Source organism: Elephantulus edwardii, unplaced genomic scaffold (assembly GCF_000299155.1).
Source record: "Elephantulus edwardii isolate Elephantulus edwardi_28Jun2011 unplaced genomic scaffold, EleEdw1.0 scaffold00130, whole genome shotgun sequence".
NCBI lineage: Eukaryota > Metazoa > Chordata > Mammalia > Macroscelidea > Macroscelididae > Elephantulus > Elephantulus edwardii.
In genome coordinates this window covers 3,834,055-3,850,927 of record NW_006399880.1, presented here as the reverse complement: position 1 = coordinate 3,850,927, position 16,873 = coordinate 3,834,055, and the positions used below count along the sequence as shown (strand labels likewise).

The 16,873-nt window shown below is 41.6% G+C and overlaps 1 protein-coding gene across 2 annotated transcripts in view; it reads right to left on the bottom strand.

The window, feature by feature from the left end:
• Window positions 1–16,873, bottom strand: part of PDE6A (phosphodiesterase 6A, cGMP-specific, rod, alpha) — a 121,973-nt gene that overhangs the window by 10,521 nt on the left and 94,579 nt on the right. For both annotated transcript variants that reach the window (XM_006893703.1, XM_006893704.1), the window contains 3 exons: window positions 2,661–2,724; window positions 2,309–2,383; window positions 626–709 (listed from right to left, as the gene is read on the bottom strand). In XM_006893703.1, coding sequence (XP_006893765.1) covers window positions 626–709; window positions 2,309–2,383; window positions 2,661–2,724 — 223 coding nt within the window. The remainder of the gene's footprint in view (window positions 1–625; window positions 710–2,308; window positions 2,384–2,660; window positions 2,725–16,873) is intronic.

Sequence of the window (16,873 nt, the reverse complement as noted above, 5' to 3'; positions counted from 1 at the left end):
ATCTGGTCTTCGCTCATTAGTGTTCAAGGCCTCAAACCTGTTCCTGAGATGATTCTGAAATTCAGGTGGTATGAAATTAAAGTCATATTTTGGCTCCTGTGGATTCGGTTTAATTTTCCTCAGCTTCAGCTTGAACTTGCATATTAGTAGGTGGTGGTCTGTTCCACAATCAGCTCCTGGCTTTGTTTTCACATCTGATATTGAGCTTCTCCAGTGGTTTCTTCCACAGACATAATAGATCTGATTCCTATGCATACCATCAGGTGAAATCCATGTGTATAACCTGCGTTTATGTTTCTTATAAAACGTATTTTCAATGAATAGGTCATTGTGCAAAATTCAATCATTCTATCTCCAGCTTCAGCAGTTAGGTGTGTCAAATGCCAAACTGTAAGCTTGAGGTAGTACAGTCACAAGATGCAGTAAACAAGGTCCCATAGAGCTGTTTTGGGGGTTAATTGCCATCAGAGACAAGAAACACTGTGTAAAGTATCACCCACTGGTCGCTCGCCAGAGTTAAGTATTCCTGATGCTGGTTTAGGAATCCCAGGTTTATCAATGACATGTTGACTCTGAAAAAGGAAAGAGGGAAGCGAGGGGCGGGCGCGGGAGGAGAAAGTCCTACCTTGTAGACAAAGGTGCAAACAAAGTCAATGAAGCCGACCTGAAGCTTTGGGAGTTCATCAGCCTTGTTTCTGTCCATCATGGGCTGTCAGGGGAGAGAAAGAGTTAAGTGGCCTAGGCCCCTCCTGACAGGATGCCAGAGGAGGGGCTCCACTCTACCTATGAAATCTTCTTGATAAAAAAAAATATCATAATAATCTAAACCCAAATTCATTGAGTCTGCAGATGTGACTGGCAGAACTCATTGAATCTGCAGGAAATGCCGGGCATAGAGGAACATATTAAATGGCACCAGGTGGGTGCGATAAGCCAAATGAAGGATGTGCAAGACTCTGGGCAGCCGAAGACTCAGTCTCTTCAACAGATAATCCCTCCCTCCCAAACCCAGGGGCCATCATTAACCAGATAAAATAGACTTGAGAGACATAAGGACCAGAGGCGATGTGACCTTGATTTTAATAAATCAACTCAGTTGCACCTCTTAATCAAGGAAAAGGAACAGAGTAGATATGAAACAAGATTAAAGAATTTTGGTTCACTCTCTAGTATGCCAAAAGTATTAAGGCTGTATACGTGTGTATTTGTGCATTTTAAATTCTTCTCCCCTACAGATATTTGCTAAATTATTGATGGGAGAAATTATATGTCTGGGAACTGCATTCTCATATGCAAGCCAAAAAAGAGTTGAGAACTCAAGAATGACAAACTGACTCTTCTTAATTGTTGAATCTGGCTGATGAATGCACGGAGTTCATAAAATTACAATTATGCATTCTTTTTTTTTAAGATTTTTATTATTATTATTTTGTGTGTGTGTGTACCGTCAAATCAGATCTGACTGGTACGGGGGAGATTGTCCCTCCTTTCCCGGCAGAGCATCTGGTGGATTTGAACCGTGCACCTCTGGGATTGCAGTGCAGCTTCTTGCCACTAGGCCACCAGAGCTCCCCACAATTATGCATTCTTAAAGTTTAAAAAGACAGGAAAAATGCAGGCCTTTACTATTCATGTTCACATCACAGACCTGCAGCATTATGGTATGGGGGGGGGAGTAAGTATTCTTGTACTAGCAGGACAACTAATCTGTCTTGGACAAAATACAGCTGAAAGTTCCTTAGGAGTAAGGGAGGCGAGATTGCTTTACATGTAGTTTGGGCGTATTATCAGAAGAGGCCAGTCCCTGGAGAGGACATCAAGGTTGGTTAAGTAAAGGGTCAGCAGAAAAGAAGCAGACCCTTCAGAAGATGACTTGACAAAGAAACTGTAACAATGGACTCAGACAGGGCCATGATTGTGACAATGGCAGTGTTTCATTCTGCTGTACAGAGTGTGTCACCACCTTGATAGAGCTGATAACGACAGCCAGCCTCCACACAAAGTGAGCTGAGAACATACACGGGCATTAGGGCAGATTCGCAAACTCCAGGAACACTTATTAAATGGGCTTAGCTGGGCCTCATCCCCAGACTTTCGGGCTCAGCAGGTGGGACCTATACATTTGCAACTCTAATATCTTCCCAAGGGCTGAGGTTGATGCTGTTCTGAAGAACTTCCTTGAGAAGAACTTTGAGGGCCACTGCATTGAGAAAGGTCACACATCTCTACATCAGAGGGTCGTGTCTGTGTGTCAGAATGAGGTCACAAACACCCCTAACATCCACCTGGCATCCCCTCTCTTACTCACGATGGGATTCTGTTGCAGCACTGAGCGCTCCAGGTCACCTTGTTCCCAGAATTCGGCAGCAACCAGCAAAGCTACCTGCAAGAGACAGAACTGCACAGTCAAAGCTCCAATCCCAATCCTGCTACCCCTACACCCACCCACCTGTATTGTCAATGAAGGAAAAAAATATGCACACTCCACCCTTCCCTGACCAGTCCCACCTCCACTTCAGTGTCATCACGGGAGAGATCCTAAAGTGATACTCAAGTCTTTCCAGAGAAAGATGCAAAAAAGCCAGACTGGGTCTGGGGCTGGCGGTCAAAGCCTTGTTTCTCGGCGTCACTAGCACTACGCCCCTCCTCCCAGTCCTTACCTTGCTCTGCACCTCCCAAGGCTTGGTAATGGCTGAGAGATCACAGGCGGTCATCATCATGGCCCTGGGTACACAGGACACCAACCATCAGTCCAGAGCTACTTCGGTTCATACACACTGGTTTATTCATCTACGTCTCCTCCTTTTGCTCCTTGCTAGCAAGTGACCTCACCTGGTTGTGCAGAAGGGTCATTTCCCCATTATCATCTCAGTGCTGGACTTTGAAGTCATGTTTAAATTCTGTCCCAGTCAATTACCACAAGTTCACTATTAAGCAATTATATGAGCCTCTCTGTTTCCTTGTCTGCAACAATAATGGGAAGCATTGGCACTTCAATGGTAAATGTCTTACCTCCCGTGTGGGAGACTCAAGTTTGAGTCCTGGCCAATACATCTAATGCTCAGCTGTCTCAGGGGGCTTGTGTGCTACAATAATATTAAATGGATTCCAGCAGGGCTTCCTGATGAGGACAGACTAGGAAACAAAGACTTGATGATATACTTGGGAAAAGCTGCCAAGGAAAACCCGATGAGTGGATCAATAAGGGGGTGGCATCGGAGATGGGGCAGGATTTTGTTTCCATGTTGGCTGAGTTATAATAAGACAGGGGAGGACTCAGCAATAGCTTACAACAACAATGACAACAATAATAGTACTTTACTCACAAAGTGCATAAGGTTAAATGGCATGATACGTGGGGAAATCTCAGCATAGTACCTGCATATAGTATGTGTACAATAAATCAGTCTGGTTATTATGACCACATGATTATTGTTGTTGTTCTGTACCATCGAGTTAGAACCGACCCATCCCTGACCCTCTAGTGGGTTTTCAGAAGCAGTAATGGGAGGCAATTGCCCATCCTTCTCCCGATTATGACCGCATACTGGGTTTTAATTATGTACCAGCGCTAGTACAGCTATCTTCTAAACATCCGTTTCATTCTGGTTCTAATCATACCTCCAGAATCCCTCCTTGCCACTGTAGTGTAGATAGTTTCTCAATCTTTTTCTCATCATCATCCTCCATAAGGAGACTTTTGAGATGTTTCCCCCTTAATTCTTTTCTCAGGAATTTTAATGCCATAGACACAAAGTATATATATCTCTTGTGTAGGGTGGTCCTTTGAGGGGCTACACATATTTCAACAGCTTATATTGGCTACCTCCCATGAGAACCTTTTTACCCCTTTGGCAGCAATATCCACTGAGAAATGTGGCTTTGATCACTGAAGTGGCCTTGCTTCAGGGACTAGCAGAAGGGAGTAGGGGAGGGAAGAAAGGATGGGAAGATAAATGCTTAAAGTACTTTCACAGTAAAAGGAAGATAAGACACATAGAAACAATATATGGCAGGAAGGGAGGAGTCAGTTGAAAGAATTGTTAGAGTAAATCTAGTGGAAGCTGAGAAGGCATTTCAGAGACTCTGGGCATAGAGGCAATAGTGCCTAGGATGGCGATGCAGGGCCAGGGGGATAGACATTAAATTCCAAGCTGAAGTGTAGACTATATAGGTAAACTGGGATCAGGACTGAAGGTTTAGGGTCTGGCCATGGCCTCCTCAGAGCTGGCTGCAGGAGCTGAGGGAAGGGGAGTTGGAAGCATGTGTGATGTAGAGCTGGAGGGAGGGAGTGAATAGGGAAGGAGAGGAGGTGCTGCTAGGCCAGGGTCTGAGGGCTGAGGGAACCAGCAGGTGGATCACCCAGAAACAGGGATCCATGGGCCACAGCCAGAGGGGAGGAATGAGAGAGGGAGGTCTAACTCATATGAATTTTAGAATCATCCAGCTGTATCTGACATAAAATAAGCTGGTATGAGAGCTCCCAAGAAATACTCATAATCGTGTTGAAACAATAATTGTGTTGTTGTTAGGTGCTGTTGCGTAGTGACCCTATGAACAATAGCACTAAACCCTCTCCTAAACCCTCTCCTATCCTGGACCATCCCCACAATCTCTGACACACTTGAGCTCATCACTGCAATGACTGTGTCAATCCACCTGGTCGAGGGTCTTCCTCTCTTTCACCGTCCCTCCACCTTCCCATGCATGATGTCCCTGTCCAATGATTAGCCTCTCCTAATAACATGTCCAAAGTATATGAGGTAAAGTTAAATCATCCAGTAACAGACACCCTACACACAACCCTACAGTGTCAGTAATAACAGAGTCTCCACCTACCAATGGAGACATAGGCAGAGAGGTAAGAAGACCAGAAACGGGCAAGTAAAAAGAAACAACACGTATGATCATGCACAGATTTAGCAGATGATCCATGAGGGTTTGTAAGTGCTGCAAATACATCCTTGTATATGTAGAACCAGCAGGGGGCAAAAGGATGTCAACTTCTTAACCACAGTCTTAAGATGATGAGTCCCTGGTCATGGGACCTCAGCACAATAGTCACGGGACATTTTACGGTCAATTTGGCATAACATGGTCCCTGAGGACCATATTCTATATTCTACATTGCCGGGATTTTAAAAGCTTGTGAGCAGTCAACAAAGGTGCAACTATTTGTCTCTCCACATCTAGAGCAAGAAGGAGTGGAGAAAGTCAAAGGCATGTGGAAACTATTATTTCACAGCGCAAATAAACCTCAAGAACCTCAGCTTCCACAATCGGAGATGAGAATTACATGGTGCCCTGCTATCACTGCTAACATCTCAGAGAGGGATCACAGGAGAGGTCCTGGATAGAAAAGGAGAGAAAATGGAACAAAACGCAAAATCATAGACATGGTCAGGCTTACTGGTCTGATGGAGGCGATGCCCATTAGCCATCCTGGGAGCCTGAACTGAACTCACCCCTGTGGTACAACTTTTAGCCAAACAATAGATGAGCCTAAGAGGTAGACAACTACACCAGGGAGGTACTCAGTCCTTAGAGCAATCAGCAGACAAGATCAAAAGGGGAAAGTCTGGTGTGAAAAATAATGTATACGAATGTTGCAAATAAACAGTATTTTAAAAAAAGAATAAAAAAGAAAAAATAAAAATGACAGGATTTGCCCAGAAACAAAGGCTCAGAAAGTAAAAAGAGACTGAAATATGAATGGAAACAAGAACCAGAGAAAGATGGTGGGAAGAGCATGATATGACAATGGGATTATAATCAGAGTCATAAAAGAAAGTATATATGAATAGCTAGATGCAATCTGTAATCTCACCTATAAATTTTCACTCAGATCACTATAAGAAAAGTTTTTAAAAAGTTACTTATAAAATGTTAACACATTTAAATAAAATCTTTAATTAGGTAAGTCCTCAAAAACATAATTCTTTAAGTTAATAAGCTGTCAGAAATGCATCTATTTCTGGTACATTAAAGTTGAAATATGTGACCTTTGCTAGATACTAAATGGTGTGGATATTTTAAGCTCACTGTCAAACACATTAAACAAATAAATAGTTAGCTCTGCATACAAGAATCATCAGCGCAGGTTACCTGCGAGGAGCCACACTTCAAGTCTACAGGTGTGCTTTCAGGAGGGAGCGGGATGTTTATTCTCCGTAGCAGGAGGGATCATGGGAAAACCACTCCTGGCCAAGCCTCAGGAAACACATTAAAGCATTTTATAGATTCAGTGTGTGCCTGGGATAGGAAGGAAAAGGAAAGAAGAGCCCCAGGTGGCAGGAACGCCAATTCAGTCTTGTGCTTTAAAAACAAATCATTACATTCACTTCAACACCTTTTTCTTTCTGTGTACTAGGGCCCAACATGCCTTATTAGGTACCAGGGGGAGTCAGAGGGCCCCACAGTGAACTCTGGTGGCCTATTGGTGTGTGTCATTGAGCTGGAAACTGACCCATAGCTGACCCTCCAGTAGGTTTTCAGAAGCAGTTAATCACACCTGAGGAGCTTGCCCATCCTTCTACCGCTGAGCAACTGGTAGATTCGAACTGTGTGCCTTTGAGATTGCAGCACAGCTTCTAACCAGTAGGTCACCAGAGTTCCCTAGTGCTCTGGTGAACTTGTTGTTGTTGTTGTTGTTAGATGCCATCAAGTCAAGTACAACTCTCAGTGACCCCATGAACAATCACCTTGAACCCCATCCTATCCTGTGCTGTCATCTCTGACACACTAGCGCCCATTGCTGAAGTCACTGTGTCAGTCCATCTCATTGGGATCTTCTTCTCCTTTGCTGACCCTGCATCTTAGCAAGTATGGTGTCCATTTCCAAGGAACAGCCTTCCCTAGCTACATGTCCAAAGTATGAAAGACAAAGCTTTACTGTCTTTACCTCCAAGAAGCACTCTGGCCTCACCTTTTCCAAGATATATCTGTTGTTCTTTTGGCAGTTCATGGGATATTAAGTACTCTTCTCCAGCACCACAACTCAAATGCATCAATTCTTCTTAAGTCCCTGACATAAGGCTTGCCCAGTGCAATATGTCTCCTGATTTCCTGACTGCTGCTATTAAGGATGTTGATTATTGTTCCACATAAGACACAATCATTGACAGCTTCAATCCTTTCTTCATCTATTATAATATTGACTGTTGGTCATGTGGTAAAGAACTTTGTTTTCTTGATGTTGGAGATGTAATCCATACTAAAGTCTGTGTAGTCTTTGATCTTCTGCAGCAAGTGTTTCATATCCTCCTCACATTGAGCAAGCAAGGTTGTGTCATCTACATAATGTAGGTAGTTGACAAGTCTTCTAATCTTGATGCCACATTCTTCTTCACAGAGTCTGGCTTTGTGAATCATTTGCTTAGCATACAGATTGAATATGATATGGAAAAAAAGGATACAACTCTGATGCACACCCTTTCTGATTTTAAACCATGCAGTGTTCCCTTGCTCTGTTGGTACAATAGTTTCTTGGTCTATGCATTGATTTTGCAAGTGCACAAATAAGTTTTCTGATTAGCATGATTAAGTGTTCTGGGATTCCCATTATTCTCAATGGTAACCCTAAGTGGCCTGTTATTTTTGTTGTTGTGTACCATAGATTCAGAACCAACCCATAGCTGACCCTCTAGTGGGTTTTCAGAGACAGTTAATTGCATGGGAGGAAACTGCCCATCCTTCCCCCATGGAGCACGTGGTGGCCTCAAACTTGCCTTCAGGATTGCAGCACAGCTTCTTGCCACAAGGCTACCAGAGCTCCATATAAGTGGCCTAGTAGTAAAGAATTGTGCTGCCAATTGAAAGGCAGGCAGACTCCACCAGTTGAAGAGAAAGATTGGCAATACACTACACCCCTACAATACACTTTATAATCTCTGATAACTTACTGGAAGGTTAGCTATGTTGTTTATTGCTGTTGAGTTGAGCATGACTCATAGCGACCCTATGAACAAAAGGCCTGAAGCCTTTTATAACAATTGTCATTTCTCAAAGTTCATAGAGTTTCCAGAGGTATGTTGTTTAGAAAGTGGATGCTGCTCCAGCTATGAGCTAGTTCCAAAAACACAGGGAGCCCGTAGTTAATCAAGCAACACAGATGAGAAGAAAAACAAATTTGCCACAATATGCTAAGTGGGATGGTAGGAAAAAATACAAGGTGAAACAAAATTTTCACTTCAGCTCAGGGAGCATCAGGGAGCAGAGCAGGGGGCCCTGAAGTAGTCCTACGAGCTCCCCAAGAGGCAGAGGAAAAAGAGCACGGTGGGGTGAAGTTCTTGGGAGAGAAGCACGATTTCCATAGGGCAAGAGGTGAATGGTAAGGTTCATTCACGTGTCCATCCTTATACAAAATGACCTGTGTTTATATGCATCAGAAGCTCTGCAAGAACTGAGTTCACATGGTTCCTGGTCTCAGAGAAACTGCAGTCTGTGAGGGCATCAAGGATTTCTTACACAAATAGTTATGTGATAAATCCTTGACAGTTTTAATCCTTTCTCCATCTATCATAATGTTGACTGTTGGTCCTGTGGTGAGAATCTTTGTTTTCTCAAGGTTGAGATGGAATCCAACATCTCAACATACGTAAGCACAAAGCTGTTCCAAAGAAAAGGAGCTCTGTTCTATCAGATAATAGAATAACAGAAGCTGACCTCATCCTGCAAGATCAGGGACAGCTTCTCTGAGGAAACAACCCTAAATTGACATCCATAGGAAGTGTAGTCATTGGCTTAGTAAAGAAGAGAGTGGAGGAAACATTATCAAGTGCAAAGACCCCAAGGAAGACAGCCTGACACATAAAGAGTTCTGGAAGGTTTGCAGAAGCTCAGGGAACAACTGGAGGAAAAGGGCTAAGAAGACCTAAGAGCAGTGCAGGGGAGTCCAGGAAAATCATGCATGGTGGAGGTGGTCTTCTGGCTCAGAGCAATGGAGAAGGATACTGAAACATTTGAATAAAGAGATGAAATGGCCAGATTTGCATTTGGCAAAAATTACTGTGGCCTTGGTATGGACATGACAAGAGGACGCAGGGAACCCAGTTAGGAAAACACAGCAGCATCCAGGAAGAGGTGGAGGTGATAAAGAGGAGAAATGTCCACACAGAGGCAGCATGTAAAAGATGAATACGGTAGGATTTAATGACAGCTTAGAGGCAGAGGGTGTCCCAATTGAAGAGAAGAAAGGAAATGCCTATATAATGCAGAAGAGCAAAGTTTTATCAGTAAGATTGCTAAGAAATCTGACCTTTATCCTCTCCCTAGGTGAAAGTCATCAAGTGGAGGAGACAGCCCTTAGGTACCCTTTAAACTCAACCCACCTCTAGGCATCACCTTTCCACCAAACAACAGACTTTTAACGTGAACAGTAACTTGTGGGGCACATAACTCCCAGAACAATCAACTCTACTAGATCCAAATAGCAGTGTTTGCCCAAGCTCAGAGGGCAGGAAAGAAGAATGCATGGAATTAGGAAACCCAAGGATCGAATGGAAGAGTGTTATTTCATCGAGGAGAATGCAACTAATGTCACAAAAACAACAATAAAAATACATTATTGAATGGAAAACTAATTAGTCCAGTAAATGTTCACCCAAACAACAAATAAAAGATATATATATATAACTTTTTAATGAGGAGAGGATTAAACCAAAGTATCTTCCAAAATAAATTATATTATTCCTGTGTATGAAATGAAATATTTTTAAAACCAAAGACTGTTATTGCCATTGTTGTTGTTGTTAGGTGCCGTCAAGTCGAGTACAACTCATAGTGATCCTATGAACAAAAGATCTGAACCCTGTTCTATCTTGTGCCATCCTCATATTTCCTGACACACTACAGCCCTTTGCAGCCATCACCATCTCAATCCACCTTGTCAAGGGTCTTTCTGTCCTTCACTGCCCTTTCCCAGCTCCTAGCAACATGCCCAAAGTATGTGAGGGGAAGCCTCCTCATTCTTGCTTTCAAAGAGCACTCTGCCTATACACTCTCCAAGACATATTTGTTTTCTTGGCTGTCAGTGGGATGTTCAGTGCTCTTCTCCAATACCAAAGCTCAAAGGCATCAGTTCTTCTTTTGTCATCCTTATTCATTGTCCAGCTCTCAGATGCATAGCAAGTGATTGCAAAGACCATGACCTGAATCAGACACACTTTAGTCCTCAATCTGACATCATTATCCTCAATAATTTGGAAAGGTCCCTAACTGCAGATTTCCCCAGTGCTCTATGCATGTCCTTATTTCCTGACTGCTGTTACCAAGGGTGCTCATTGTGAATCTAAGCTGTTGTTAGGTGCCGTCAAGTCAGTTCTGACTCATGCACTGCCCCATCCCGCATCACTCTAACAATTGTGGCTCTGTTTGAACTCCCTGTAGCAGCCTCTGTGTCAATCCTTCTTGATGTATTCTTCCTTAATGACCCTCCACTTGGCCAATCGTGATATCCTCCTCTAGGGACTGGTCCCTCCTGATAACATGTCCAAAGCAGGTGAGAAATCTTGCTATCTTGACTTCTAAGGAGTGCCTGGCTGTACTTCTATGACAAAGTTGCTTGTTCATCTGGCAGTCCATAGCACAGTTACTATCCTTCACCAACATAACAGTCCAAATGCCTTACTTCTATGTTTTTTAACTCATTGTCCAGTTTTCACATGCCTGTGCTGTGAGACTGCACATTTTCCTTCCTTGGAAGACCTGGTGGATTTGAACTGCCAGCCCCTTTATTAGCAGCACAACATATAATGCAATGCAGCCCTGGAGCTCCTTAGGGAAGGACCAAATGTATAGGTATTAAGCTTTGTACACAATATAACCTTGTTGAAACTACCCAGCTCTGCTGGGTGATGCAAAAGTAGCCATAGACGATACCTTAAGCCAGAGATGATACATTAAAGGCAAGGGACATTTCTAAATTCAGGGTCAGCAAGAAGTTAGGGGCCCATAAAAATGCCCTAATCTTCTCTCTCTTAAATTGACAAAAAATAATATAATAATAATAAATTCAGCCAATTTAGTAATAAAATACAATATTAATTTTTAATGCTTTATTTTCTTTTTTTTTCCATGTCAGAAGGGTAGTGTGCCTCTGTCGTAACAAGGTTAGTAGGTGACACATGTCATACAGACATATGAACTCCCGATCATCATGCGTATGAACCGGAAAAGGATCTAATGCTTTCTTTTCAATGAAGGAAGCAGTTAGGAAGCAAAAGTGACTAGGGATGATAAAGTTCATAACTCATCTCTCCATAAAGGAATACAATTTTCTTTATGGACAATGAAATTTGAATTTTGTATCATTTTCATGTGTCATAAAATATGATTCTACATATTTTTCCAATAATTTAAAAATGTAATAACCATTGTTAGCTCCTGCGTGGCAGACCTCAAAACCTCAGCTCCAGAGAATCTCCAAGCCCCTCCAGATTATGGGCTAGTTGGATTGAAAGAGTGAAACATAGCACTGGTGGGTTGATGAGGAATACCATCCCATGCCTCCTACCATCACTCTCAGGTTGCTTTATTTTTTTTTTTTTCACACTAAATGTTTTATTGTTGTTTTCTCTTTTTTTTTCCTATAATTATATTTTATTAATTTTCATAAACATTTACAGAGATTTTGGGCTTCCACTCATTCATTGTTGCACTATTCTCTCTACCCTCCTCCCAGTTTGTTCTTGTCCAAATGCCACAGTGCTTGTCAAAGCCAGTTCTGATTAATCTTCTTTGTCAGTGTATCCTTTGCCATTCCCTATCACTCCTCCCTGAGAGAGACTTCACCCTGAGTCATAAGGAAAAGGGGACGGCGTATTCTCTTAGCTACTTCCTGCTGAAAAGGGACGCTGTGGGTTTCAGGGTGAAGATCTTCTCTCACTACTCTAAAGGGCCCCTTTGGCAGTAGGAAACACATAGACTATTATGGAGATTGATTTTGGAATTCAGATGCACTCTTATTGATTGTGCTTGGCTGTACATGTACATATCCTTCAAGATTGCTTTAACACCTACAAATAACTGTGTAGGAGGCTGTTCTTGTTGTTATGTACCATTATGTAGGAGGCTAATGATAGCCAATTGGCTTAGGATATGCCAAGAGATTAGGTGTGGACCGCAGATCAGAAGAAGTTCCCAGACGTAAATATGTCAAGAGAACAAAGGCACAAGAGAGAAAGTTTAACACCACTATCTGCCATGAGCAGCACAGCGACTGCACATCTCTCTGTACACCCCAGCTCAGCTCCATGAGTCCATAAAGCAGACAGATAACTGTCTTCAAGTCAGCTCTGATTCAAAGCAACCTTGTGTACAACAGGATGAAACACTGCCCAGTGCGGCTTCATCCTCACTGACTGCCAGCATGTTTGAGCCACTGTGCAGATTCATCTCATGAAGAGTGTCCAGCTACCAGCCCTCTCCTTATTCACTGTGACTTCCTCCTCTCGCACTTGATCCTACAATGGCAACTACCAGCAAATCCCTATGAAAGAGTTTTCCCAAGGTAGTGCTCAGTCTGGTATAATAAGTCACCAGAGAATGACAAACTGGTTGTCCTTGGTCAGATAAAGGAACTGAGATATAAATGCTAATAACTCGGACAAGGTCATATCCTCAGTGAGTTAAGACCTGAAATCAGGCTGTCTCGTATCAAAGCCCACTCAAGTTGCAGCTACACTCTACAAAAGTGTGAGGCAACTTTAAATATGTGCCTGATCTCCTTGGAATCTCTGAGTGCAAATGGTTAATGTGCCAGGTTATTAACTGAAAGGTTGGAGGTTCAAATCTACCCAAAGGCATCTCAGGGGAAGAAAAGGCTGACAATCTACTTCTGAAAAATCAGTCATTGAAAACGCTATGGAATGAGGGAGAGAACTGTTCAGAAGAAATGTAAGATTAGGTATTATTTTCATGACAAGATTACAGAAAGAGAAATGCATAGTAAAGTGAACTGTGGACTCAGGGTGGGCGAGGATTGTATAACAATAAAAGAATTTTTTTCAAAGAGAAAAATGAACTAGGGGGATGGTTGGACAGGGAGGAAAATGTGCAACAATAAATGAATGGGGGGAAATTCAATGGAAAGAATATGCAGTTATATATATGTTGCATTAAAAATCATTAATAAAAACCTTTTTTTAAAAGAAGAAAATGCTATGGAATACACATCTCCTCTAAAGCACATAGGCCTCTTGATTTGAAATTAACTCAATGAGAGCTGTTCGTTTTTAAATTGACTTTTATTTTCTTTTTAAACTTAGATTTCCACTTGCCATCTTTCTCCTGTAGAATAGCTAGTAGATTCAAACCACATGCCTTTGCATTGACAGTGCAATTCCTTACCACTAAGCTACCAGAGCTACATACACACAGATACTAAATATATAATAAAGCATATGTACCTTCGAATTTGTCTATCACCTAATTAGGCATATAATTAATAGATAAACACAATATGCTTTACTATATTTCTATATTTATAGGCTGGATACCCTCTCATTTGTCAATATGTCAAACATATTTCCAGCCTAATATGTACAATAATTGAAATTACAGAATTAAAAATATTTTATGATCATCCAAGTGCTAAAATTTTTTTAAATTGGCATTATCACACAATTAATAAAATTTTACTAACATATTCTTAATTTTTAAAGCACTCAAAAAAAAAGATCTTGAAGTTAATCCCTCAGTAAGGTAAGTTAGGATTATTTTTGGTGTTAGAGTTGAGACTTTTTAAAAAATCAGTCAATAAATGAATATTTTTTGTTGTTAGACTAAGGACGTTTTAGCATCTATGTTCTGCCCATATTTCATTTTCTAGCTGTAAGTACATAGGCTTCGTGATAATGGAAGGAGTTTTTTTACAGCAATAACACTCTTCCAAACACTTTAAAGAATTTTAAACATTTCTCCAAGTAAAATCTTAAAAATCATACTGTGCATTATTTTGAATGATCTGTCAGCTGACAATTCAATTAGATTCTCCTTAAATTTTGTCAAAGGGAAACATCATAATCATTCACTTTCTCAATTTCTGGGAAGTATGCCATAATGAGTTAAACTAAGATTTCTCATATGACTATTAATTATATCTGTTATACTTTCTCATAGGGGCACTTTGGTTAATCCATTAAATTATAACGTTATTAATGTTAGTATGTCCTTTTCCTGGTCAACTGACTGGAAGAGATCTATATTTCTTCCCATTCCAGAGAAGAGTGACCCAACAGAGTGCGGAAATTATCAAACCATATCATTAACATTCCATGCAAGCAAGATTCTGTTGAAAATTATCCAAAAACGACTGGAACACCACATCAACAGAAAACTGCCAAAAATGCAGGCTGGGTTTCGAAGAGACCATGGTACTAGGGATATTATAGCTAATGTTAGATGCATCTTGGCTGAAAGCAGAGAGTGCCAGAGGAATGTCTATCTGTGTTTCATTGACTATGCAAAGGCATTTGACTATGTGGATCACAACAAACTGTGGCTGACTTTGAGAAGAACAGGAATCCCAGAACACTTTTTTGTGCTTATACTTAGACCAGGAAGCAGTCATCAGAACAGAGCAAGGAAACAATGCATTGTCAAAATTGAGAGGGGTGTATGCCAGGGATGTGTCCTATCTCCATACCTTTTCAATCTATATGCAGAACAGATCATCTAGGAGGCTGGGCACTATGAAGAGAAATGTGGCATCAGGATTGGAGGAAGACTCATTAACAACCTGTGTTAGGCAGATGACACAACCCTGCTTGCTGAAACTGAGGAGGACCTGACGTGCTTGATGCAGAAGGTCAAAGACTGCAGCCTTAAGTACAGATTGAAGCTCAATGTCAGGAAAACAAAGATTATCATCATTGGGCCAGTAGGCAACATCATGATAGACCGTGAAGAGATTGAGATTTTTAACAACTTTAGTTTGCTTGGCTCCACAATCAACACTCTTGGTACCAGCAGCCAGGAAACCAAAACACAAATTACATTCAGAATGTATGCTGCTAGGGACCGCTCCAGAGTACTGAAGAGCAACGATGTCAGTCTGGAGACTAAGATGTCCCTGATCCAGGCCATAGTCTTTGAAATTACTTGCCATGTGTTAGAAAACTGGACAATGACAAGGGATGATAGAAAGATAATTGATGCCTTTGATCTGTGGTGCTGGAGTACTGAATATACCACAGACTGCCAGGAGAACAAGCAGGTTCATCCTAGAGACGGTGAAACTAGGCCGCTCCTTGGAGGTAAGGATTCTAAGGCTTCATCTGACATACTTTGGACATGTGCATGTGGCAAAGAGGAACCAGTCCTTTGAGAGGGACATCATGCTTAGAAGGTTGGAGGGACAGTGCAAGAGAAGAAGACCATTGATGAGATGGGTTAACTTAGTGACTGGAGTAATGAGGGTAGATGTGTCAAAGACAATAAGGTTGGCACAGGATAGAGAAGGTTTCAGGGCTGTTGTACATAGTTCCGCTATGAGTCACAAGTGACTTAATGGCACATAACAACAACAATAATGTTGTTCTAGCTTTATATTCTTGACAAAAGTTGGGATTTGAAAAAAAATCTTGTAACAAGTTTTAACCATTGTTTTCATCAAAACCTTGGAGCTTCAGATTAAACTCATCTAATTTATAGAAATATTTGAATATAACAGCTAGAAAGTCATTCTCAATGAAGGCAGACAAATCAGACTTCATTCCTGTCCCAAAATAGCTGATTCTATTCTTCAGTTCATTTAGGATGAGGTTGTTATAGGGATACTGTTGAATTAGAATGGACCCATAGCTGACACTGCAGCAAGTTTTCAGGGACAGTGATTCACACAGGAGGAGATTGCCCATCCTCCTTCCAGGGAGCAGTGGGTGAATTTGAACCATGTGCTTTTGGGATTGTAGTTCACCACCACTAGGCCACCATAGCTCAGCTATTTTAATTCTAAAATTATTATTTCTAATTCTGATAAATATACAAATAGATATTTGGGCAGGCGTAGGTGGGCAAGCAGATGGATGGATGGATAGGTAGGTGGATAGATAGATGATAGATGATAGATAGATAGATAGATAGATAGATAGATAGATAGATAGATAGATAGACAGATGATAGACAGATGCCTGCATGCAATTGGGCACTGCCACCTTCAGTACTTAGTGCCAATGGCTCTTTTGCTCTGGTAACACGGGTCTGGCCCTCAGAAGCCACACATTCTTTGAGAAAAACAAGCCTATTAAAAACTGCCTTTGCTCCTTCAACCTTGCCCTACATCCCTGAACCAAATCTCCCTTTTCCAATGCCTTGTTTTGCTTGTACCAAAATATAAGACAGGGAAACCCTGAAGCCCTTTGATTAAAAGAAGCTTTGAAGATAAAAAGATATTTTTTTTATTAGAAGAGGGCAAAAAAACTTCTGGTGCCACAGAAGTTTTTTTCATACAGAGCAAAATCCAGGAAAGGGCAGAGAACGAGGAAAAGGACAAAGCCTCACATACAGTGCTTTCTCAGGGAGATTAAGGTGAAGAAAGGGAAGTAGACATTTTGAAGGGGTGAGCATTGATTCTGTTGAGGCTACCTATGCCCATACATACCAGGCACGGCTTGGGGAGGTGCCAGGACAGGTGTTCCTCAGTCTGAAGATTCCTATTTAAGACAACCTTGGCTTTTTACAGTGACTGCGGTTCTGACATGTGTATGTATGTTTAATTTATTGTTGTTGTTGTTGTGCATTCCCTCCTGTGGGTTTGCAGATGCAGTTGATCACACAGGAGGAGACTGCCCATCCTTCTCTCGCAGAGCAGCTGGTGGCCTCGAACTGTGTGCCTTCAGGACTGCAATGCTGCTTCTTGCCACCAGGCCAGAGT